The following is a 26073-nucleotide window of genomic DNA, read 5'->3' as shown; positions in this document are numbered from 1 at the left end:
CATCCTTGACTCGTCCCTCTCGTTCACCCCACACATCCTATCCGTTACCAAGACCTGCCGGTTTCACCTCTACAATATCGCCAAGATCCGCCCTTTCCTCTCCACCCAAACGGCTACCTTACTATTACGGGCTCTCGTTATATCCCGGCTAGACTACTGTGTCAGCCTTCTCTCTGACCTCCCTTCCTCCTCTCTCGCCCCGCTCCGGTCTATTCTTCACTCCGCTGCCCGGCTCATCTTCCTGCAGAAACGATCTGGGCATGTCACTCCCCTTCTTAAACAACTCCAGTGGTTGCCTATCGACCTCCGCTCCAAACAAAAACTCCTCACTCTAGGCTTCAAGGCTCTCCATCACCTTGCCCCTTCCTACCTCTCCTCCCTTCTCTCTTTCTACCGCCCACCCCGCACGCTCCGCTCTTCTGCCGCCCACCTCCTCGCCGTCCCTCGGTCTCGCCTATCCCGCCGTCGACCCCTGGGTCACGTCCTCCCGCGGTCCTGGAACGCCCTCCCTCCTCACCTCCGCCAAACCGATTCTCTTTCCCTCTTCAAAACCTTACTTAAAAATCACCTCCTCCAAGAGGCGTTCCCAGACTGAGCTCCTCTTCCCCCTGTACTCCCTCTGCCATCCCCCCTTTACCTCTCCGCAGCTAAAGCCTCATTTTCCCCTTTTCCCTCTGCTCCTCCACCTCTCCCTTCCCATCCCCACAGCACTGTACTCGTCCGCTCAACTGTATATATTTTCATTACCCTATTTATTTTGTTAATGAATTGTACATCGCCTTGATTCTATTTAGTTGCCATTGTTTTTACGAGATGTTCTTCCTCTTGACGCTGTTTAGTGCCATTGTTCTCGTCTGTCCGTCTCCCCCGATTAGACTGTAAGCCCGTCAAACGGAAGGGGCTGTCTCTATCTGTTGCCGACTTGTTCATCCCAAGCGCTTAGTACAGTGCTCTGCACATAGTAAGCGCTCAATAAATACTATTGAATGAATGAATGAATACTTCAGTTACAGATGAGGTACATAGAAGTTAAGTGACTTGCCCAAGGTCACACAGCAGACATGGAGCAGAGCCAGAATTAGAACCCAGATCCTTTTGACTCCCAGGCCCGAGAGTCTGGTTCCTATTTGTAAGTTCTCTTCTGAGCACATTAATGATACTGATATAAATTCTTACCATCACTGCACGCCGGCACGTTCTCTCCTTCAGATGGGATCCCATCAGTCTCTTCTTCTTCCATGGGATCTTGGGCATCTGTGTCAGGCTAAGATGGAACATTTTCTTACTGAGGCTGTACAATAGGTACCGGTCAATCATTGATAGAAATGTTGAGGGAGAGAAAAGGGACATACCAAAACGGAAGGACATGATAGGTTCCCTGTAGGAATATCCGCCTGAGTTGAACAGGGCGTTATGTATAAAGGAAGATCTCTCTGGAAGAAACAGAGTTTATGACAAGCATATTGAGATATCAAGGAAAAATATGAAGATGAATAAACTTTGTAAATAGGTGATGGATCCTTGAGCGATGGACTCAGATAGCTGAGAACAGGATTTTAGTATTATTCATTTTGTTCATCTGTAGCCGGAGGATAAGAATTTCCTTTGAACTGGAATATTCACCACCACCAAATAGTAATGGTGGTATTTCTTAAGCTCTTTAGTGCCAAGCACTGAGGTAAATACATGACAATCAGAATAGACACAATCCCCTTCCCACATGGGGCTCACAGTGTAAGTAAGGGGGAGAACTGGAATTGAATCTCCATTTTACAGATGAGGAAACTAGGGCACAGAGAAGTTAAGTGACTTGCCCAAGGTCTCACAAAGCAGACAAGTGGCAGAGTGGGATTAGCTCCCGGGTCCTTTGATTCCCAGGCCTATGCTCTTTCCAGTAGGCCACACTGCTTCTCTAGCTGATAGAGAGAAGGAGTTTTTCATCAATCCCAACTCCATCACTGCTGTATCAACAAATTAGTCTTTGGACTTCAAATATCTGACAGGCTTTTGGGAGTCTTTATTACCATGAAGAAAAATAAGATATTGGTTTTAAGGAAAAAACACTTTGATTAAAATCTTTAGAATGCATGAATTTAATGTGTCCTTTAATTTACTTTTTGTAAAAGGATGAAGACTAATCATTATAGGATTTGTTAAGTGTTAACGCTGTGCCAAGCATTGTATTAAGCACTGGGGTAGGAACAAAGTAATCCGATTGGACACAGTCTCTGACCCACAAGGTGCTCACTGCCTAAATAGGAGGGAACTATTTAACTATTAACAACACTGCATCAAGAGTAATTGTTGGAACCATCAGGCTAAAGGAAATGGAAAATTTCAAGATTTGATACTTGATAAGATGACATACGATCCAAGACTATTTGGTCATGACCACTTCTCAAGTCTTGGCAAATAAGCAGATTTTGTCTGGCTGTGCCTATGGGAGACAAACGCTGTACTTGGTATTAGGCCAGGTGCTGGGATGTTTAAAACCTGCTCGTTGTCCACTGCCTAATACTGAGGCCACTGGAATGCTTGAGTGGGAGAAAGGGGAATTTCAAGATGGAAGCTCAGCTTTTTCAGCCTTCCTCTGGCAGTGGCTGCTGGCACCTCTGGGCTCATGCCAGGAAACTCATTGGCACTGTCCCTGCTGCTGTAGCTATATCCCCCAAAGGTGTTGGTGTCTCAGGGCATGTTCTGAGATGGGACCAAGCTAACATCAGGTTATTATGATAGTAAGCCCTTAACAAATACCATCCTTAATATAGCTGTTGAAGCAGCTTGGCCTAGTAGACAGAGCACGGGCCTGGGAATCAGAAGAACCTGGGTTCTAAGCCCAGCTCTGCCAATTGTCTGCTGTGTGACCTTGGGCAAATCGCTTCACTTCTCTGGGCCTCGGTTCCCTCATCTGTAAAATGGGGATTAAGATTAAGTGTTTTCCACAGTTACCAGGCTTCCCCGAGGATGGAGGGCCAGGGAAGGAAATGCTGCTATTATCTCTGCCAGTAAAGCAGATGTGCTATTTGGTGGTTTCAGGGTCTTCAAAACAGAACTGGAAACTTCAGAAAGGTTGTTCCTGCCGGCAGGGCACCCCACCCCTAATGATAGGCTGGTGCTTAATGCTAGCTTTGCTCTGTGTAGATTTGAACCCCATATGAATTTTCTAAGGGAAAATTATTCCTTTTTAGATCCAGCAACAATATCCTGCTCGAGAAGGCTGATTCTCACTGTTTGGGAGGAAACAATTTAAGAGAGGCCATGAGCTGGTGGCCACATACTGTTGTTCATCTAGGTCAGATTCTGAGATTATCAAATTAAATTGGAGAAGCAGCATGGCTTAGTGGAAAGAAGCATAAGCCTGAGAGTCAGGAGAGTTGGGTTCTAAACGTCCCTCTGCTACTTGCCTGCTGGGCAAGTCACTTAACTTCTCTGTGTCTCACTTTCCTCAGCTGGAAAATGGGAATTAAATATCTATTCTCCCTCCTGTTTAGACTGGGAGGTCCATGTAGGACAAGGACTGTGTTGGACCTGATTGCATTATATCTAACCCAGTGTTTAGGACATAACTTAGCACACACTAAATACTTCAAAAACACCACAGTTATTATTATTAAACACCTACAAAATGAGATTATTCCAAATTTTCCTCGGGAAAAAAATAATATATTTTCTCATATTTTTCTCATATATCGCAGTAAACTTTAAATTCACTGAAACAATTCTCAGAGCACACCCAGAACCCCCCAATATAGCAAATCAGGTTAAAGACAAATTAACACACTCATTTAATCTACATACGGAGTAACTGAAGGATGTTTCAGGAATCACTGCAAACTGCCGTTGCAAAGTGTGCCTAAGGAACATCTCATCCTTGAGGGCATGCAGACTGAAAAGAGAGTACATTAAAAATATAAGTTACTGAAAATCTAAAAATAACTTTCCTTAAATTTTTAGTGATTCTCTGATCATGTAAGGGGGCAAATTCTGATTTATCTGTGAGCTTCTTAGAAACCAATGTGTAAAACTGACTTTTCAGTGCTATAAAAACATTGAAATCTTAGTTGACGATGTCAGCGACCCCTTCCCCACATCCTTCCTCTGCCCTGGAACTCCCTCCCCTCTCACATCCGAAAGATCCCCACTCTCACCACCTTCAAAGCCTTAATAAAATCACATCTCTTCCAAGAGGCCTTCCCTGACTAAGCCCTCATTTTCCTATTCCCTCTCCCCTCTGTTTCACCTATGCACTTGGATCTGTACCCTCAAAGTACTTGATATTCACGCCACCCTCAGCACCGAAGCTCTAATGTGATTTATTTTAATATCTGTCTCTTCCTATATTCTGTAAGCTCCCTGTGGACAGGGAGTGTGTCTACCAACTCTGTTGTACTGGGCTCTCCCAAGTGTTTAGTACACTCCTCTGCAAACAGTAATTACTCCATTCATTCATTCAATTGTATTTATTGAGTGCTTACTGTGTGCAGAGCACTGTAAATACCACTGATTGACTGATGATCTGTTCTGTTTCAATTTTATTGCTTTTCATAGTCAAAGCCAACAAGACAGCCTTTTATGAACTAATATGGCATTAATATGTAGGAAGAAACAATAATGTGCTCTTAACTCCTTCAAGATTACTTTAATGAGATACTTTCACAAATAACATTGAGCCAACCTGAATTGAGAACACTTTACCTGTTCCGGAGAATAAAGAATTTCTTTTGCCAAATTTTGCTTGACAGATCAGCTTGATTTCTAAGCCTGAAATTCAGTTTGAAATGTGTTAAGCTGTTTGAATAGGTTCAGTGAAGTTTCTTAAAAAGAGAATTGGGTTCCTAACCTTTCAGTGTACTTTTTCTCTTTCTCTAACTTCTTGTTGAGCTTCTCCAGTTCATCCTGCAGTGCTTTTTGTTCCTCGTGACTCTTTTTTTTTGGCAGTGGGGGAGGTGGGGAGAGAAAATGCAACACAAAGCGTTACTCAATAAATACATACAAGATTGCATAACAGTTGCATGATTTTGCTTTTGGATTTTTAAAGGTGGGTTACATCGGAAAGAAAGGGAGATTATCTGTGACTGGTACTGCATATGGTCTAGAGGGTCAGTCCCTGAAATTTCTGTTGTAAGAATCCGAATAATTTATGAAACCGTACCTCCGTAAAACGTCTCTCTGGAAACTTGCGAGATAGCTTCATGCCACGTTTTTCATGTGTTAATTTTCTTTCTCTTTCCTGTTTTTCTTCACTCTGAAAAGAAAATGAACTGGGATGAATTTAAGCCTCAAATCACTCTACCAAAGTTGGGTTTTCCCAGGCAAACCTGAGTTAGAGGGTTTGGGGTAAGGGGGTTGGAAGAGGATTAGGGAGCTAATCCAAGCCAAAAACTGACTTCGGTTTGAATGACTTAGATAACTGTCTTAGCCCAAATATTGACAAACTTTTGTGCGTACCACTGACCATTTGTTACACTCAATATTTCACTGTGATTTTGAAGTTGGCTTGTTTTGTCACCCTGAAATCAACTCGGCCATTGCAAATCTATTGCTTTTGATTGAAATAAAGAGAAATGAGACTAGCCCACCTGTAAAGTTTTGGCCAAACTCAGCACCCTGTGTGTGGCCAAACTAGCTATGGCCTATGGATCTAGTGGGCCTTAAGATAATAATAATAATAATAATGTTGGTATTTGTTAAGCGCTTACTATGTGCCGAGCACTGTTCTAAGTGCTGGGATTGACACAGGGGAATCAGATTGTCCCACGTGGGGCTCACAGTCTTAATCCCCATTTTACAGATGAGGTAACTGAGGCACCAAGAAGTTAAGTGACTTGCCCAAAGTCACACAGCTGACAAGTGGCCGAGCCGGGATTTGAACCCATGACCTCTGACTCCAAAGCCCCTGCTCTTTCCACCGAGCCACGCTGCTTCTCTACATTGAGCCTACCTCAACCTGTCCAGCGGGCCATCCAGGAGGCTCCTAGGTGCAGAGAAAATCCCCAGGTAGATCTGACTGTTTCCTGTGCAAGGAGTGGTGGGTGCTGAGCAGCCCTGAAGGCACCTGTCAAGGCTGCCTGTCCCCTGAGACCACCAGACAGGAGACCATTCCCCAATCCCTGCAGGGAACTTGCTTTTTGCTTCTGTTATATTTTGCCAAGTGCAGAATACAGTGCACTGTACCTGTGGGGGCTCAATAAATACTATTACTAGGAGAAGCAGCGTGGCTCAGTGGAAAGAGCATGGGCTTTGGAGTCAGAGGTGATGGGTTCGAATCCCAGCTCCGCCACTTGTCAGCTGTGTGACTGTGGCCAAGTCACTTCACTTCTCTGGGCCTCAGTTACCTCATCTGTAAAATGGGGATGAAGACTGTGAGCCCCACGTGGGACAACCTGATTCCCTTGTGTCTACCCCAGCGCTTAGAACAGTGCTCTGCACATAGTAAGCGCTTAACGAATACCAACATTATGCTACTACTACTATGGGCCTGGAGTCAGAAGGACCTGGATTCTAATCCTGGCTCTTCCACTTGTCTGCTGTGTGACTTTGGGCAAGTCACTTTACTTATCTGTGCCTCAGATATTTGTCCCTCATCTGTAAAATGAGGATTGAGACTATGAGTCCCATGTGGGACAGGGACTATGTTCAACCCTATTTGCTTGTATCCACCCCAGCGCTTAGTATGGTGCCTGGCACACAGTCAGCACTTAACAAATAATAATAATAATTATGGTATTTGTTAAGCACATACTATGTCCTGAGCACAGTTCTAAGCGCTGGGGTAGATACCAGCTAATCAGGTTGGACACAGTTCCTGTCCCACATAGAGCTCACAGTGTTAAACCCCACTTTACAGATGAGGAAACTGAGGCCAGAGAATTTAAGTGACTTGCCCAAGGTCACACAGCAGAAAATTGGCAGAGCCAGGATTAGAATCCAGGTCCTTCTGACTCCAAGTCCGTGCTCTATCCACTAGGCCATGATGCTTTCCTGCTTGCATGGGTATAATAATGTTGGTATTTGTTAAGCGCTTACTATGTGCAGAGCACTGTTCTAAGCACTGGGGTAGATACAGGGTAATCAGGTTGTCCCATGTGAGGCTCACAGTTAATCCCCATTTTTCCAGATGAGGTAACTGAGGCACAGAGAAGTTAAGTGACTTGCCCACAGTCACACAGCTGGCAAGTGGCGGAGCTGTGATTCGAACTCATGACCTCTGACTCCCAAGCCCGGGCTCTTTCCACTGAGCCACGCTGCTTCTCTTATGGAGGGAATAGGAGGGCAGGCTGCATGTTCATCTTCAGAATCTGGGAAAGTCCACTGCCAGAATCATAAGAGTAAATTTCCCATGGCCTCCTCCACTTTGTGCAAATAGAAGCTTGTTTTTTCTCCACATACTAGGATTCACTCATTATTTCCAAACAGTAAAAGTTTTTCATGTCCTCAACCATGTATCAGGTTTGGTCTTCAAGTCTCCCCTTTCTGCTTCCAGTAAATTTCCCCATCCAAATTTACTTGAAAGAGAGAGAGTTAAAGAAGTGGCTAGCTCTGAAGCAGCATAGCCTAGAGGATAGAGCACGGGACTGGGAATCAGAAGGACCTGGGTTCCAAACCTGGCTCTGCCAATTGTCTGCTGGGTGATCTTGGGAAAGTCACTTCACTTGCTGTGCCTCAGTTACCTCATCTATAAAATGGGGATTAAGATTGTGAGACCCATGTAAAACAGGGACTGTGTCTAACCTGATTAGCTTTATCTACCCCAGTGCTCAGAACAGTAAGCGAAGCAGCGTGGCTCAGTGGAAAGAGCCCGGGCTTGGGAGTCAGAGGTCGTGGGTTCTAATCCTGGCTCTGCCGCTTGCCAGCTGTGTGACTTGGGGCAAGTCACTTCACTTCTCTGTGCCAGTTACCTCATCTGTAAAATGGGGATTAAAACTGTGAGCCCCACATGGAACAACCTGATCACCTTGTATTCTCCCCAGCGCTTAGAACAGTGCTTTGCACATAGTAAGCGCTTAACAAATACCAACATTATTAACAGTTCTTTGTGCTTAACAAACACCATAAAAAATTAAAATAATTGTTTAATCACTTTAGAAGAACTGGTAATCTCATGAAGACTAAAGCAAAGTTTCTTTTTTCCTTTAAACCTGTGCACATGGACTATAATGTTTGTCCTTCTAGGAACGGAAGTTTCGACTTTGATCTACCATGTTAGGTTGAATCCAGTCCCCCTTCCCTTGAAACCATCATTTTGTTTTGTCAGCTGCTGACATTCCTCTTTCTCTGGATTAAACATGCTGATCTCTAGGTGGTCAGTTGGCTGAAAAGTGCAAACAACAGCCATTTAAAGAATAAGTAGAAGTAGAGGTGATAATGAGAAATAAAGGAAGCAACATGAAAATATACTTTATATTGAGAAAATGCCAATTAAATTGATTGTGAAAAGAAATGTCAGCCTCTGACTTAACAATAATGATCACATTTTTTTCCCCAGAATTTGTTCTTACTCTAGAAAGCTTCACTCTTCACTCCTTTCTCTCACAAGAGCTGATATTTCATATTATACTTTCCATTTAAATGTTTAAGATCTTTAAGATATCATTAATAATGGAGAAGGTTTCCAGACCTGGGATAATCAATCAATCAAAGGTATTTATTGAGCACTTTCTCTGCACGAAGCATTGAACTAAACACTTGGGAGAGTTCAATAGAGTTGGTAGACATGAACCCTGTCTTCAAGGATCAAGCTAGGAAGAGGAGACAAAATACTAAAATAAATTACAGGTGGGGAAGCAACTGGGTATCAAGATAGGTACTCAAGTGCATAGGTGACATAGTAGGGAGGTAAATAGGGTGGGGGAGAGGAGAGATTAGTCAGGGAAGGCAACCTGCAGGAGATGTGAATTTTAATAGGGCTTGGAATACACACTGTGTATTGTGTCTGCTCTAAGGCATTATGTGAACTGTAAAATGAAGTGTGCCCTAGTGAGAGCAATGAAGACCCCTTCATATAATTATAATAATAATAACTATGATACTCATTAATTGCTTACTGTAAGTCAAGCATTGCTTTCAGTGCCGGGGTAGAAAATATAAGTTAATCAGGTTGGATACGGTCCCTGTCCCATATGAGGCTCACGAGTCTGAGTAGGATTGAATTCCCATTTTACAGATGAGGTAACTGAGGCACAGAGAAGTTACGTGATTCACCCAAGTTCACAGAACAGACACATGGCAGAGTCAGGATTAGAACCCAGGTCCTTCTGACTCCGAGGCCCATGCTCTATCCACTAGGCCAAGTTGCTTCTCTATTCTTTAAATACTATAATAATGTAATATCTTTGATTTTCACCTTAAACACCTGGCATTAAGGGCTAGAATTGGATATCAATATCACCTTCATCAACAATAGCACTTTTGAGTGCCTACTGTATGCAGAGCACTCACCAAACTGGATACTCGAGAGAAATAATTTACCCGGTGGACAGATCTCATTTAAATGGTAAATTAGAACCTCCTTTTCTCTTAAATGTGCTTACTGCTAATTAAATGATGTAATGTAGTACATTATTTCAATTGCACATGTATGTAGAAGTTCCTCACTCTAAAGCAAAAATTCTATTATTTTTCATATCTTCTGCTGTAACAGAGCCAATCTTCCTGAGTAAACATTATCAGTATCAGTAATGTAAAAACCCTTTAGAAAGTCTTTGGGATCAGTGCAGGTGTATATCTGGATTATTATTTAGCCCAAACAGTATTGCAATATAAACACTGAACAATTTGCTAGCTAACATTGTAATCGTGTATTTAATGTTAACAACCTGTTTCCTCTAAGATTATCAGCAGAGCCAAGAAAAAAAAAAAGGGAAGTGAAAATAGGAAAAAAACCCCACCAGACACCACGGATTTATTTATACTATGTCCTCAAAGAGAGCTCACTGTGGGATTCATATTCTCTGTACCCATGCATGCCCAACCATGAATCTGAGTATTCAAAAGTGTCTCTCTGCCACTCTGTGGCCAAGACCAGGCTCAGGCACTCTTGGACACAGGGCCGGTTTAAAGCAGGGACCCCCGCTGTGCTCAGAGCTTGCCCCTCTTCTCCCCAGCATCAAGAACAACATTGTCTGAGTACCTCCTTTTTTTGGTTGGTAAATGGCATTTGATAAGCGCTTAGTATGTGCCAAGCACTGTACTAAGCCGGGAGAAGAAACAAGCCATTCAGGTTGGACGCAGTCCCTGTCCCATATGGGGCTCACAGTATTAATCCCCATTTTACAGATGAGGTAACTGAGGCACAGAGAAGTGAAGTGACTTGCCTAAGGTCACAGAGAAGACAAGCGACAGAGCCAGTATTAGAACCCTGGTCCTTCTGAGCCCCAGCCCCGTGTTCTATCCACTGCAGAGCCAGGTTCCACAACAATGTGTGAAATTTTATTTTGTGGGAAAGCCTTCACTGCTGTCCACCCTTTGCCCTAGCTGGTCATCGGATATGCCCCGTCCCTCTCTCTCATTGGCTCCCCAGGCTTCAGTCCTCCCTGTGAAGCTAAAGAGAATAGCAGTCATTTCGTTTCCCAGGGTCTCTTAAGTGTGCCCATGCTGTGCCACTGGGTGGCAGGTGCCCCTGACCCATCCTCGCCCACCCCACCAATCTGGCTCTGGTCCTGGTGAAACAACCTTTTGTTTTTTCCCGTAAAGTTGTTTCACCAGTGCTGTTGCTTGCCCTGTCCTGCTTGTAGCAGACGTCCCTCGGAACCACCAAGCTACAGAGCTGGGACTGGATGGGTTGGGCGAGGCGGGCTCTGTCCATTTAGCCTGATCCTGTCCCACTTGTGGCCATCTGTCTGGTTTTCAGATGGTATGGCTCCTGTCCAGCAGGGAAAAAAATCACCAGAAAATAACAATAATAGATTTGGTAGTTACGTGCTTACTTTGTGCCACTGAGTGTACTAAGTTCTGGGGTACATAGAAGATAATCAGGTCAGCTACAGTTCCTGTTCCTCATGGGGCTCATGCCCGCATATTTGGGTCAAGGAAGGGAGAAGAGAGGAGGGAAGAGCAGCATGAAGATCCTTGTGAACAGGTGCCATCTCTCCCGAGGGGGCTGGCGGCATCTGCAGGACTTCAACAATGTATGTGCCGTTGGTGCCCAAGAGCAATGGGAACTGTGTCCACCCCGATTTGCTTGTATCCACCCCAGCACTTAGTATAGTAATAACACACTTATTATTATTATTACTGGACAACCACCATTCTGCCCCGTAGATAAAGCCACCCCATACGTGCCCCTACCAAATTCTTTCCTGCCCCTGATACATTTCAGTTAGCATCTATGATAGCTAAAATAAAAAGGGAGGCAAAACTCCTGCTAATCTCTGACTTTAAAGGATGATGGTCTCATTATCTATCCTGTGTCCTGTGCGAGCTGACAGAATGAAAGATAAATTTCTAGAATTACGGTAGGAGTGTTGGGTTGTTTTTGTAATACTTTCCATCTAGGAGGGAATTGAAACTTGCGGCAGATTTGAAAGAGCATGGGCCTGGGAGTCGGAGGACTTGGGTTCTGATCCCAGCTACACCATGTACCTGCTATGTGACTTTTGACGAGTCACTTAACTTCTCTGTTCCCTTATCTGCAAAATGGGGATTCGATCCCTGTTCTCCCTCCTACTTAGACTATGACCCCCATGTGGGACCTGATTATCTTGCCTCCATCCTAGTGCTTAGTACAGTCCTTGGCACATAGGAAGAACTTAGCAAAACTCTTTTATTATTTTTATCATTATTATTTGGTTATATGCTGAATCACTCCATCTCTAAAGTGGAATGTGGTACCCCTCAATTTTAATTTGGAAATCTTTCAATATTTACCCGCTCAGCTCCCCAGTTCTGTAAATATATTTTCCAGGAATTCAACTCAACCTTGGCTTGGGACCCCTCTGTACTTGAAGTGTTTTAAGAATATCAAAAACCCAACTCCACACAATAAAAAACTATGAACAAATACAAACTTCACTTGGCAAGACATTCTTTCTACATAAATCAGGCAAAAATGCATCTATCTTTTTTTTTTTTCAGATCAGCTACACGTTCAACTTATCTCTGAGCATGTGTGCCGTTCCCACAAAATGCCATGGATTTCCAAAAATAAGTATGATTAATTAGATAGGTTTAATGGTTGACGTAGAATGGCCCTGCACCCAACTACTGTAGTCACCGACCAATGTTAAACTCAGAAAATCCTCTTGCAATGTGTTTCAGGAAACCTGTCACTATAAAGCTCTAAACAGAGAAAAGTCTAGGGAGTGAAATGAAAAAAAAAAAAAAGATCTAAAATCTTCATGCATTAGATGGGAAAATTTTGCAAGTCAGAATTACTTAGAATCAATCAGCGGTATTAATAATAATAATAATGTTGGCATTCGTTAAGCAATTACTATGTGCAGAGCACTGTTCTAAGTGCTGGGGTAGATACAGGGTAATCAGGTTGTCCCACGTGAGGTTCACAGTTAATCCCCATTTTACAGATGAGTTAATTGAGGCACAGAGAAGTTGAGTGACTTGCCCACAGTCACACAGCTGACAAGTGGCAGAGCCGGGAGTCGAACCCATGACCTCTGACTCCGAAGCCCAGACTCTTTCCACTGAGCCACGCTGCTTCCCCAATAACTCCCCTATTAACTGAGCATGTGCTGTGTGCGGAGCACTTTACTAAGCCCCTAAGAGAGTTCAATAAAGTTAGTAGACACGATTCCTCCCCACAAGGAGCTTACAGTCTAGTGGATCAACAGTAAGAATAATAACTATAATAATATTGACACTGAGAGGAGACAAAGATCCCAATTACCCCAGTTCTCATATAACGTGAGGATCATATTTTTGGGAAGCCTCACGATCAGGAGATCTCATGCTGTATTAGGCATTCTGATGCCATGCTCATGTCCCAAGCAGCTTCTTCCAATAAGGCAACCCACAGAATCCAAACAGACTCATGCTGTTGGAGGAATGCTCTTTAATTCTCTAAAAGGATTCTAGTCAAATTGAACTTCGAAAACATTCATTCTAACAGAACTGATAATATTAATGTGTTGACAATATTAAGCTTTGGGAAGATTCAACTGCAGCAAATGTTTCTTGATGTCAAAAGAAACGTTTTCAAGCCTTTAGATTTCTTGAAAATAGAACCAAAATAAAGGAATATTTTGCTCTGTAAAGGGTAGGTTTGTGTTTTTCCCTCAAAGTGGTAATAAATGGTCATGGGAAGTTTAGAAGAGGCATTTTATTGTGCACATCATCAGGTGGGAATCTGGTCTAATGGTTTGGTTAGGATTTATCTCCTCACTCGTTAAAAACTACAAAGGTTGCCCCATCCATCACCACCTCAAACAGAAACGTCTTGCCATCAGCTTTAGGGAGCTCAATCAGCTCTCCCCTTTCTACCTATCCCTGATGAACTTCTACTGCAACCCAGCCACACACTCCGCTACTCTAACACTAACCTACTCTCTGTACTCTGATCTTGTTTCTCCTGTTGCCGACCATTTCCTCCCTCTGTCCTGGAACTTCCCTCTTCCTTCATATCTGCAGTCCACTAGTCTCTCCTCCTTCAAAACCCTCCTAAAATCACATCTTTTTCAAAAGGCCTTCCCTGACCAAGCCCTCATTTTCCCTCCTCCCCGCTATGTCACCTTTGCACATAGTTGCCTACTCCTTAAGTACTTTGATACTCACTCCAGCCCCACAGCACTTATTTGTATAACCTTATTCTCTATTTCTCCTATCTGTAATTTATTTTAATGTCTGTCTCCCCCTGTATACCGAAAGCCCCAGGAGGACAAGGATCGTGTCTATCAACTCTATTAGAGAAGCAGCTGGTCTAGAGGATAGAGCATGGGACTGGGAGTCAGAAGGACCTGGGATCTAATCCTGGATCACCATGCGACCTGCTGTGTATGACCTTGGGTGAGTCACTTAACTTCTCTGGTCTTCAGGTTCCTCACCTGTAAAATGGGGATTAAGACTATGTGCCCCATGTAGGACAGGGACTGTATCCAACCCGATTACCTTGTATCTACCCCAGTGCTTCGTACAGTGCCTGGCACATGGTAAACACTTAACAAATACCAGTATTATTATTACTATTATTATTATTACCATTTTTACTTTCCTGAAGGACTTGGCCAGCACACAAGGTCTGGTTTGGGAAAGGCTCCTAACTGCATGTAAGATAGACTGTAAACTTACTGTAGGCAGAGAACCGGTCTGTTAATTCTGATGTATTGTGTTCCCAAATGCTTAGTACAGTGCTCTGCACACACTAAGTGCTTAATAAATACAACTGATTGATTGACTGATATAAGTCTGTGAGGAAATGTACCCTTTATTATAGTCATTCAAAGTACAACCACACGTTGAATATAACCCGGTTGTTTCATGGAGTATGTCTGGCTAAGAAAAAATTCCCATTTTCCAGCTTTAGTGAGGCAGCCAAAGCATTCAGTCAAGTGAATACAAGCAGCTGAGTGTCATGGTATGGTAGGCAGTCCCGTGTAGCTGGACAGTTCTGATTTCAGGACCCTGGTATACTTCAACACAAGTAATTCTTGGTCCTTACATTTCACAGAGCCTCTTTGCATCTAACTCAGCCTTCCTAATCATGTTTCTTATCTGAGACCAACCCCCCCCCAAAAATCAAGATATCGAGAAATTGTCACTAGGGAGAAGCCACTGCCAAGGCAGAAAATATTCTCAGTGGTGTAGCCCTGGAAGTACCCTGTCTGGGCCTGGTTCTATACTAGCTGGATCATTGGGACCTGAGAATTCAATATGTGGCTTTTATAACTGCTTCAACCCAACTTTAAATTTTGGTGGCTGTGCTCTTCTGGGTATAAGGGGGAGGGAAGAGGAGGATTCAGTACTTTTCTGACTACAGAAACAGACTTCCCTGCCATAAACATCTGAAAAAAGGAGAAGAACACAACCATGACTCCCCATAGACAAACATTTCGAATAATGAATCAATCATTTTAATAGCATGGTAAGTTTCCTAATATACTGGAATATGGATTTCTGAAAGTGATTGCAAGGCAAGCCTGCCATCAGGGGAATTTGCATCATATAAAATTCCCAGTTAAAATATTGTTGATGGTGAGGAAGTTTTGTTGAAGGGCAGGAGGATGTTGCAACAACTTTAAAGTTTGACTTGGGAGCAAAATAACTGTATCCCAGTTCTGTTGCCCCAGACAAATTTGCCCAAAGCACAATTACCGTCACCTCTCCTGAACTCTGAGAGTGGCATGGAAAGTCTCCGAATTTCTTTCTTGTCAGAAACAAATGCAAAAGGAACACATTTAGTTTGAAATTACAATTCCACTTTCAAGATTCCAATGTGTCATTATTTTACGAACAACATGAGAGCCAGATCCATTAACATCTTGGAAGTTTCAGGGTGCTTTAGGATGAAACAGCCTGCACCCAATGCTAAAAATGCACTACGTTTTTCATGTTGAATTTCAATAGGTCATAAATATAAAGGGTAGAACGAGAATGGACTATAATGGACTGTTGTTACAATGAGTGGAAACAAAGGCACTGTCAAATCGACTGGGTCAGAAATGCACAGCCAGCAGTACTTCAGAGCGAGTTACTTGAAAATGCGACTTTTTAAGATTTCAGAAATCTCCTGTGTCTCCTTAAAAACGAGTTATGTCAGTACAGTAATCACTGAGAGGATGTCAAGAGGGCAGGGAATGGAGTTGAGGAAGTGTGTGGTTTTTGACGTATCCCTGTACAGTAGTTGAAATAGTCAGAAACTCAATATTTGTTGTTAAATACCAGTGAGTGGACTGAATAATAAGGCCTCAATCAAGCAGGGAGGGACAGAGCAATTCCAAAAGAAATCCTTTCCTTCCCCTCCTGGTTGACTAGGAAGCATTTATAGATCTATGGCTAGGCTCCCTCTTTTTTTTAATGGTCTTTGCTAAATGGGTACTATTGCCACGTACTGTACTAAACGCTGGGGTAGATAGAAGCTAATTACGTCAGGCATGGTCCACATACCACATGGGGCCTCACAGTCTTAATATCCATTTTACAGATGAGATAACTGAAGCACCAAGAAGTTAAGTGACTTGCTCATCGTCACACAGCATACAAGTGGCAGAGCCGGGATTAGAACCCAGGTCCTTCTGACTCCCCAGCCGGTGCTCTTATCCACTAGGCCATGCTCCTTCTCCTTCATCACTAAATGCTCTTGTAGTCTCAGTGCTGCTAGCCACAAAACTTGATCCCAACTGTGCTGAACTTATCCACTCCTGCTCATACCCCTGGCTCACACACACAGACACACGCTTACAAACTCGGCCATAGGAGACATATAAGCAAGAAGTGTGTGACCTTTAATAATGGGGTGGGTGGATGGGGCTTCTGGGATGAAAGGCAGGCTAGGATTTCTGTCAGAGCTTTAATAGGGGGCCCTATCAATCAATCAAACAATCATATTTATTGAGCATTTACTGTGTGCAAAGCACTGTACTGAGTGCTTAGGAGAGTACAAAATAACAACAGACACGACGAGCTCACAGTCTGGGGGGCAGAAATTAATATAAATAAATAGATAAATAAATTACAGATATATACATATGTGCTGTGGGGAATACATGAAGAGTTACAGTAAAGCTTTGTGGAAAGGGTCAGTGTCCAGGATTTTTTTCATGATTCTGCCCCTAATTAGCTGGGGGCAAATTAACTGGGTAACACAGAACTAACCACCTTAGTTCTCTGTACTCAGATTCATCATGCAGGAAAGAGAAAATGAAAATGATGATGTTGATGATGATGATGGAGTCGCCCATAGTAAAGGGGTTCTAATCCTGGCTCTGCCACATGACTGCTGTGTGACCTTGGGCAAGTCATTTAACTTCTCTGTGTCTCAGTTACCTCATCTGTAAAATGCAGATAAGACTGTTAGCCCCACTTGGGGCCTACACTGTGTCCTACCTGATTAGCTTATATCTAGCTAGGTGCTTAACATAGGGCCTGGCACATAGTAAGCGCTTAGCAAATACTATTTTTTAAAAAAGGTGAGTGTCTCGGTCCCATCACTTTGGTGTTTTGTGAGATGAGCAGAAGTGGCCAACAAGTGAGGTGCACGAGTGACGACTGGACATGTGAAAGTTAGCACAGGTCATTTTTCCTAACAATATTGTCGTGGCACGAATGCATCTGTCCTCAAAAAACGAAAGGCCAAAAGGCTGACACCTGGAGGACCTTACGCCAACCGCAAGTTCCCAAGCATTAGTGTCAATGGAGAGGGTTTGGAAGTTGGCCATCAATACCTTGCTTAAGTTTTTCTACTGGCCAGCTCTGGAGTGTGCTCCAGAATGAAAGGGACTCCTAGTCTTACCAGAAAAGCCCAATCCTGAAGCCTGGGAGAAAACGGAGGTCCTTACCTTCTTTCGAACTTCAGTTAACTTTCTCGTCTCTTCCATATCCTCCATTTGCTTTTGAATCTGAAGAAATGAAGGCAAAAGCAGGATTACTCACTAGAAACTGTCTGCTCATGAGTAGGGAGGACTTATTTCTGGTAATTTTATGGGGTCTACCTGGGGTCTATCTGGTCTGAGAGTCAGGAAGGGGAAGGTGCAGGAAGGGCTCTGTAGACCTCACGGGCTTCTGGAGAGTAACTTGTAGAGACAAAGCTTAGAGTCTGATAGCTTCTCTTAATTCTTGATTGCTACCCATCTTGGGGACAGGGAAGATTAGCAAGGGTAATTTCTTTCCTTTCTTTCAAAGGGAGCTATTTTCCCTGTGCCCCAAGCTGGCTTTTGAGCTGTTTTTTTTTTTCCTGGGGCACCATTTCAATTGACCCTCTCCTAGGTTTTCTTTATTTTTAAATCTCCTGCACCTCATATCTAGCATCCTTGGACCCAAGGAGGAGTCTGAGACTACCAGTTCACAGAGGTAGCAGAGTAATATTCTGATGAGATAGAAAGTGCAGCCAAGATGGAAGAAAGAGAGTGTGCCCTAGAGAGAGTGGGAGAGAGGAGGGAGGAGGAGGAAGAAGAAAAAGGAGACAAGGAAGAAGAGGGAAAAGTAGAGGAAGAGGAGGAGGAAGAGAAGGGGGAGAGGAGGCAGAAGGGGAGGAGAATGACTCTTTCAGGTTCAAGGTCATAGCAGGGGAGCTGGTAGGGGCTTAAAATGACTCTTGAAAAAATGATATTTTTAGTAATGTGTCTATTTCACTGCCAATGTTGGAGCCAAATTGAAAAAAAAAAGTCTATAGTAAGGCACAGAGCAATTCCTAATTCATGTTAGTGGTCTTACATATGGGTATACCCAAATTGTAAATACTTAGGTATGAATATACCATTGCCACCAAATTTCAAAAATAGTATAAACTTCGTTTTTTTCCCCACGTCAAACTCTATGAAGAAAGCTAATGCTAATATAAATCAAAATTATTCCCAATACTTGAATATTCGGCAAAGTAAAAGTTAAACTCCTCTTTCAGTTATAACATTCAAAGCTCAAGTTGGGAGTGGGGAGGGAGAGAGGGAAGAGAAGGTGGGGGTGGGGGCGGTTGGGGGGTTGGGAAGGCCGGGAAAAATCAAAGTCCCTCACTAGACTAGAGAAGAATTCTGCTTTTCTATTCCAGGTATCTGGTTGCAAAGAGTTTTTGCGATAAGGATATTTGTTAAAGCAAGCCCATAGCTGAGTAGCTAGATAACCAAAATTCATCCTTGTTTTCTGCATTTACAACTCGGCTTCCTAGAAGGCTCCATTGTGGTCCGGAAGCATTGTTTTTCATTAATTCCTATGACAAGGGACCCAAAGCACATGGTGTTAAGGGTAACAAAACCAAGGGAGTAAAGCAGCCCATGACTTGGCACAAAGTTTGACAAGCTGTAAAAAAGCGCATGCTTAAATATCTGAAGTGGTGTTGATTTTCTATGAACAAGCTTTTCTCTTCTAAACAGTATCATATTCTTTTCCAGCACATTTAGGACGCAAGTCAAGCTGTGTTTTATTTTTTATTATAATAAACACAGTCAGCTTTCTGTAACAAAGACATACTAGTGGTGATCAGTTGCAAGCCAACCATAAGCTAGGGGGAAAAAAAGTCAACTGATAAAATAAAGGACCAGCCGTCTGGAAAGTTCTGTTAAAAGAAAGGAAAATAAAAAAGGCAGTGTTCTTATGAGACTAGCACAGAATGCCAAAATATCTAGATGGGGCTTTGCGTCTGCCATTACTTATGACTACTTGTAAACACAAAATAACACATCTTTCAAAACAAAAGAGCTCTCCTAGTAAGTACTTTCCTTGTGTTTCTGTACTAAAATGCTTTAAAGTATTTTTAAAAATATTTAACACTATTTCACATCTCACATCCTGCCACAAGTTGGATTTTCTAAAATGGGACTCAAATTTCTACTGTATACTTAATTTTTTTTTAATCACCTCACGATTAACTTTAATCCTAACAGTAGGTAAATAAGACCTCTTACAACAGACAAGTGAGAATTTCACTGTGAACAGAAATCAAACGGAAGTGTCCACATTTATAAATGATCGTTTTGGAGCTTTGAACTTAGTGATGTTTCATGAATAAAACATGAGAGTCTTACCATTTGTTCAACTAAAACCCGCTCCTGGTCAAGTTCGAGTTTCAATTTTTCTCTTCCTGTAGTTAACTGAAACAGATATAAGAGTAGAGTTTGGGTATAGATATCTTCAATTCTCCTATAACCTTTCTTTTCAATGGACTTCAGGAAAATTTGGGTGTAAGCCATGTTTTAGATAGCTCAAATGCTTCAGGAGAGGGGGAAGTTAATTCTTTTTGAATAACTGAACCAAAGAAGAATGAAGTTTGGACAGATTATTTATAGGAGCATCTTCCACCCTTAGAAAGTTTCCCTGAAACTCCACATTGTGTCCTATTGTTATTATTCTGCAGGGGCCCAACTAAATGTGGCCCTTATGCTGATAGAAGAAAGCACTAAGAAAAGCTCAGTGTTGCCTTTGTATCTACCCAGCTTCCGCTTATTGTAGTTTCTTGTGGCATAATTGATGGAAAGCACCATACCAACTGGGTCACATTAAGATATCTTCAAATAATTTGGGGCTACCGGACAGGTGGCATGTCCCTTTCTTGTCTCAATTTACACAAACTCCTTCGGTGAGCTCGCCCTCTCCTGAGGCTTTTATTACCACCTCTATGTGGAAGATCCCCAAATCTACTTGACTAGCTCAGATCTCTGTCTTTCTCTGCCATCTCACAATCCCTCCTGCCTTCAGGACTTATCTACATGGACGGCTCGCCGGCTTGATTTTTCAGACTCAATCTAACACTTAACTCGTCATCTTCTCCCTGTAAAACATTCTCTCCCACCTCACGTTCTCAACACAGCTGATGACACCACCATCCTCTTCACTGCTCAAATCTGCAACCTTTGCATCATCCTTGACTCCTCCCTGTCTCGAAATCCTCCATATTCAGTCCATCATCCAATGTTGTTCACTCTAATTTCACATTTCCAGAATCCATCCCTTCCTCTCCATCCAATCCTCTACTTTGCTGGTCTGAGCACATGTCAGATCTTGGCTCACTTACTTTATCAGCCTTCTTGTAGATCTTCCGGCCTCCAGTTTCTCTCTTTTCCAGACCCCTGCTGCCCGAATCATTTTTCTAAAACACTATACTGCACACATCTCCCCACTTATCCTAGTCCTTCAGTTGCTAGCCATTCTTTTCTACATCAAGCAGAAACTCCTGACAATTGGTTGTAAAATACACAGTCAGCTCTCTCCTTTCTAATAATAATAATTGTGCTATTTGTTAAGTGCTTTCTATGTGCCAAGTAATGCATTAGGCAAAAGATCATCAGGTTGGGTCAAGTCCCTCTCCCACATGATCCTCATGGTATAAGTAGGAAGGAGAACAGGTATTTAAATCCCCATTTTACAGATGAGGAAACTGAAACAGAGAAGTTAAGTGACCTGCTTAGGGTCACACAGCAGGGAAGTGGCAGAACTAGCATTAGAACTCAGGACCTCTGACTCCCCCCGAAAGTTGAAGTTGCTCTTTCAACTAGGCCACACTGCTTCCTACTTATCCACTCTTTTCTTCAACTGCATCTTAGTTACAATTTTTATTTTCTCAAGCCAACCTATTCACTGTGCCTCATTCTCATCCCCTGTTGCTGACCTCTTAAGCCCTTCCTGGCGACCCGGAAATCCCTCCTTTATATCTGACAAACTACAACTCCATACTCCAAGCCTTTCTGAGATCATATCTCCTCCTGGAGGCCTTCCCTGAGTATTTTCTAATCTTCCTATTTATATCCCACAATGTCAATTTAGCCCTTCTCTGACACCCAAGCACAAAACCATAGAGCTTATCTACATGTCTTATACATTGTTTCACTTTCTCTAGATTGTAAATCCCTTGAGGTCAAGAACCATGTCTTATATACCATTTGTACTCTCCTAAGCACTTGGTTTAGTTCTCTGCACCCAGTAGGTGCTCAAAAAATGACATTGATTTATTGACTGATTGACCAGTGGCCCTGCCCTGAGACATCTCCGGGGAGATTGATTCAGAGTTTTGGTCACTTTAGCAGAGGCCTGGAATGGAATTCTAGCTTGGTCTGGGACTCACAGGACTCAGTCATTTAATAGATGATATTGACTGAGCACTTTCTGACTGCAGAGTACTGAACTAGGTATTTGGGAGCACAATAGTAACAAGATGCACATGGGATGCTGTGAGAATGAAATAAGATCAGAGATGTGAAATTAAAAAATAAAACAATGTTCTACAGATTCAGAGTATCATGCTGCTGGAGGTTTCACACATTTACCTCACAGCTTCTAAAGTTTGCCTCAGTTTCAGGGAAGATACATTGAACCCTACACTTGAAAATTAAGATCTTCCTTTTTGAGCTGGTTATTGCTAAAGGGGGCCAGCAGTACATTCTCTTTGAAGACTGTGCACTGATTTGGGCAATAGTCTTCAGTTTTTAGGGCATTTTCACTCTCCCTCTTGTCCTCCTGGACTGCATAAGGTTGGGTTAAAAGTGTTTGCATTTAAAGCTTCTCTCACAGTTACCACAGTTTTAAGGGGAAGCTCTGCTCCAATCACCAACTGGTCTGTGGGACCAGAAAGTATTGGGGCTGAGCCAGGCCCTATGGGGTCTGTTCTCGGGCAGTAAGGAGTCTGTTGCCTGGAAAGAAGGGGCATTCCCAGGGGGTTGGGTAAGCTCACTGGGCTGGGCCCTGGAAAGTGTGCAGAAGTTGCCCGAGAGATGCTAGGTCAAAGACAGGCTCACGGAAAACAACTCCAGCATCACTTTCCTTCTGCTTTCCCTGGGTGGGCTGGAGTCCTCGGGATGGGGGTGGTGGAGTTCTCTTCCAATCCCCGTTAGCCATGGCATTCCACCTTCGCTCCCACCACCTGGCACCCTTTCCTTGGTTCCCTTTAGCTCACCCAGAAGGTGGTCTCAGGGCAATACTTCCATAAGAGTTCTCTACGCCAAAGGGCATGAGAAGGGCAAGGACCGATGAAGAGGGAGATTTGTTTCGAAGACAACCAGGGACTATCCTTCCGTGGACCACTGAATGACTTCAAGAAATGAGCCCGTCACTGTGAATCCTTTTTAAAAAGGTACCCTTCGAAACTAAATCCCCAAATCAGGGACTCCCCGAGATTTCAAACTAAACTACAAGATGGAGGATTTTTTTTTTTGAGAGGCGTTACTTGATCTAGGGGGCCTTGTCTGCTAGGGTCTCCGAATAAGTCCTCCGATTCTGTGATCTCACCAACTGCCATTCTGCCATGCAACATTGGCAATGGAGAACACTAATTCACCTACACGTGCATAAAAAATGGACAGATCCAGTCGTAGACATAATATTCAGGCCACCAATGATCGTACTATGATTTATCACTCTTGATAAATTTGTTAGGCTTCTTCTAAAACATAACTTTTACTCTACAAACTTCACATTCAACCACAGTTTAGGTTCACAGGGCTGGTCAGTCAGAAAAAGAGCTATAATTCCATTGATTTTCCAACACACAAAAAAAAGCCGATATGGAGAGGAACCTCTACTCACCATTAGTCATACTAAAATAAACAATGTGGAAGAATGAAAATGAATCATGTCAATTTTTTATGCCTCATAAAACTATCTGGACATTGTGTGAATTCCCCAAGCAGGAAGATATTTCAATTAAAAAGAGTCATTCATCAATGTCAAAAAGTTACAGTACCATTTCAATAGTTTTCTGATCCTTTTCCCTTAGCTCTTTCATACTTATAATTTCAGATTCTGAAAACAAAAGGAGAGAAAAGAAGACCATGAAATTACATGCTTATGTCCATGCATTCATACTGTGTGCTCCAGGTCAGTCTGGACGCCCAGTGGAATGCACAGTGGACGAAAGTCCTAGCGGAGCTGTGACCTTCACAACCGCCCTTGACATTCACAGCCTTCTTCCTGCTGTTCAGCCGGCTGGTCAGATTGAGATTAAGAAGTAAGTTCAAGAGCCAAGTGTGGCTGAGTGCCCAAAGCTTTTCATCAATACTAGCAACAGACATTTTTGCTGTTAGTCACAGCCAATACAAAGTGCTTTAACAGGTGGTTCTTTATGGCTCGGAACTATCAGAAGTTGAAAACATCACCAGATCAAATGATAAGCAGAAATTTGTAATGCTGAGGGCCGACCATTTTTATTCTCAACATCTGAATGTATTTTTTCGTAATTTTGTTCCCATACACCTGAGGACCAGCTTTTCACATATACATTTAATGCACCATCAAGCAATTACTAGATGATAAAAGAATTGTGAACAATATAACATTTTGTTTTTGTGCATGCTTAATTTAAAAAAAAGTTTTGCCAAAACACAAGAGACCTTTCAAAATTGGTACTTTGAAAGGTTGAACAACAAAATGGAAGAGTACAAATGAGTACAAAGGGACTCATTCCAATGATATGTTTCCAAATTTGTATTCTATTTTATACACTAGGCAGTGATAAACAGCTAAACTCTGATTTGCTCTGTGATTTAAAGTTCACCTCGCTGGTGAAGACAGTTGAAAAATAACTGGAAGTGAATTTTGAGGCAAATCACGGATCACCTATACTTTTTAAACCTCAGCTACGACGTAACCCTAATACTCAGGTTTGGGTAAGCGAACAGAATTCAAAGCCACTATCCAATAAGCTAAGATGTGCACACCAATAACTAACAGAGATATTCTTTCAAAATTCCTTCTGAAGCACATCTGCTGAAATTAAAATGAATGCACTTTTCACTGAAATGGCATGCTGACCGGAAGGATTGAAAATGTCTGTGTATGACATCTGAGGGACTGACAGTTTGGGATTTCATTTTTTTCCTAAACTCTTGAGATTTTGTGTGTGTGTGTGTGTCCAAACATTACCTAAGAATGTGTTTTCTTTTTCGTTGAGTCTTATGGTTTCTTCAAGGTCTGAAATAATATCACTCAGTTTCTCATTTTCCTTTCGCATTTCTGCAATTTCCTTTTCCAGGGCTACTTGGTCAATGGAGCTCACCGAGCTGAGATCCTGGAGGATGAGGAATTGCATATTTCTAAGCAGGGAGTGGGAGATTTAAATATGCAGCCCAAGAACAATAATTCTACAGCAGCACCATCATATAATTTTCTGAATTCTATTAGACACTTACAATATGAATAGGCAAAAAAGGAAAGAGAATCTTGCTGGAAGAAAGGCTGCCGTACATTATGTACAAAGACCATAACGCATGGGGACATTTTATTGACAGGAATAATGCATATCATACTGTTTGTGTGCCCTCATCATTCAGGTCAATTTATTATGGAGGCTGAGTTGGGGAAGGCAGCTGGGCCTACCCACCCACACTTCCCTCTGTGTGTTTATGAAGTGCCGTCCGTAACTAGGCAGGCTGGGGGAGACTTTGGACGGCCAACCCAGGGGGCTGAAGAGTGCGTGGCTAAGGAGGGGGGCTTGTAGTCTTTGTGCCATTTCTCTGTGTCAGGGCTGCCAGTGTCAGGAGGAGCACATCACATGTCAAAGCGGTGAAGTTTTCAGGCTGGGAGCCGCACGGAGTCCATCAGGCTCTCTGATATCAACACAGTTGGTTTTCTACTCGGTGTAGGACCTACCCAGAGGCAATTCATATTCTGAACATTAACATGGCTTTGCATGCCTGTCACACTTCGACTGTGCAGGCGTTTAATGCTATTGAAGACTTCGGTTTAAATCTCTATGCAAACAGTGATTACCTTGTAAGAAGGTTTCAGGATAACTTACAACAAAAGACTTTAAAGTTATAGTTTTAGTAAAGCAAACTCATTTACATTTTTATTATGTGTGTCTTTTGTTTAAATCTTGCCATGTCCATTATGGTGGAGTCTTTTTCTTACGCAATTGAGGCTTATTGGGACGGCTAGTCTTTTTTCTTGTCTGTTTCAATGCTATTGAAAACATCTGAATATACTCTCCTATGGCTGTCTAGATTTTACTGCCCCACATTTCTTTAAAATTAAGATGGGAGGGATTTTAGAAACCCGGAGAGAAATGTACATTTTAACCAAGATATCCAACTGAATTCAGAATCTCACAAATATTAACCAGCCCCCTTTCTGTAAAGTTACTTTCTCATTGTGGAAAAAAAAAAATCTGAAGTATTCCTCGTTTCACTCTATAAGGATAATGCCTGTATCTGGGAAAGCCGGGATCTTTCTCCTCGCTGACCTTCTCATCAAGAGGGAATCTCAAAACCCGGTGCTTTACGGGCACTAAAAACAAAATTAAGGGCTTTGAGTCATGGTCAGCTGACTACCTTTATAGTTACAAATCTTGCATGGTGGTCAGTTAGAAAAGGCCTTCCGCCACAAAAAAGTTACAATATGGGGTGCTGTTCTTTGGAGATAGCTCTATCGCTTGTGCTAATGGGAGGGATGTTTAGATCTATACACCGTAAAAGGAGGATTTTGCCTGTGCCATTCCCACTGATTTGGTGGGAAATGGGTGGCTAAAAAGTCCCAACAATGCTTTGCAGG

At 42.6% G+C, this 26073-nt stretch overlaps 1 protein-coding gene across 2 annotated transcripts in view; it reads right to left on the bottom strand.

Annotated features, from left to right (window-relative positions):
- Positions 1 to 26073, bottom strand: part of C13H10orf67 (chromosome 13 C10orf67 homolog) — a 56906-nt gene that overhangs the window by 10146 nt on the left and 20687 nt on the right. For both annotated transcript variants that reach the window (XM_007673175.3, XM_029077676.2), the window contains exons 6-15: positions 24448 to 24592; positions 23270 to 23328; positions 19623 to 19688; positions 17445 to 17504; positions 5153 to 5245; positions 4841 to 4923; positions 4696 to 4761; positions 3799 to 3886; positions 1353 to 1433; positions 1177 to 1264 (exon numbers count right to left, since the gene is read on the bottom strand). In XM_007673175.3, coding sequence (XP_007671365.2) covers positions 1177 to 1264; positions 1353 to 1433; positions 3799 to 3886; positions 4696 to 4761; positions 4841 to 4923; positions 5153 to 5245; positions 17445 to 17504; positions 19623 to 19688; positions 23270 to 23328; positions 24448 to 24592 — 829 coding nt within the window. The remainder of the gene's footprint in view (positions 1 to 1176; positions 1265 to 1352; positions 1434 to 3798; positions 3887 to 4695; positions 4762 to 4840; positions 4924 to 5152; positions 5246 to 17444; positions 17505 to 19622; positions 19689 to 23269; positions 23329 to 24447; positions 24593 to 26073) is intronic.

The sequence above is a fragment of the Ornithorhynchus anatinus genome, chromosome 13, assembly GCF_004115215.2.
Source record: "Ornithorhynchus anatinus isolate Pmale09 chromosome 13, mOrnAna1.pri.v4, whole genome shotgun sequence".
NCBI lineage: Eukaryota > Metazoa > Chordata > Mammalia > Monotremata > Ornithorhynchidae > Ornithorhynchus > Ornithorhynchus anatinus.
The sequence above is the reverse complement of the archived record's forward strand: the minus strand, read 5'-3'. Positions and strand labels throughout refer to the sequence as shown.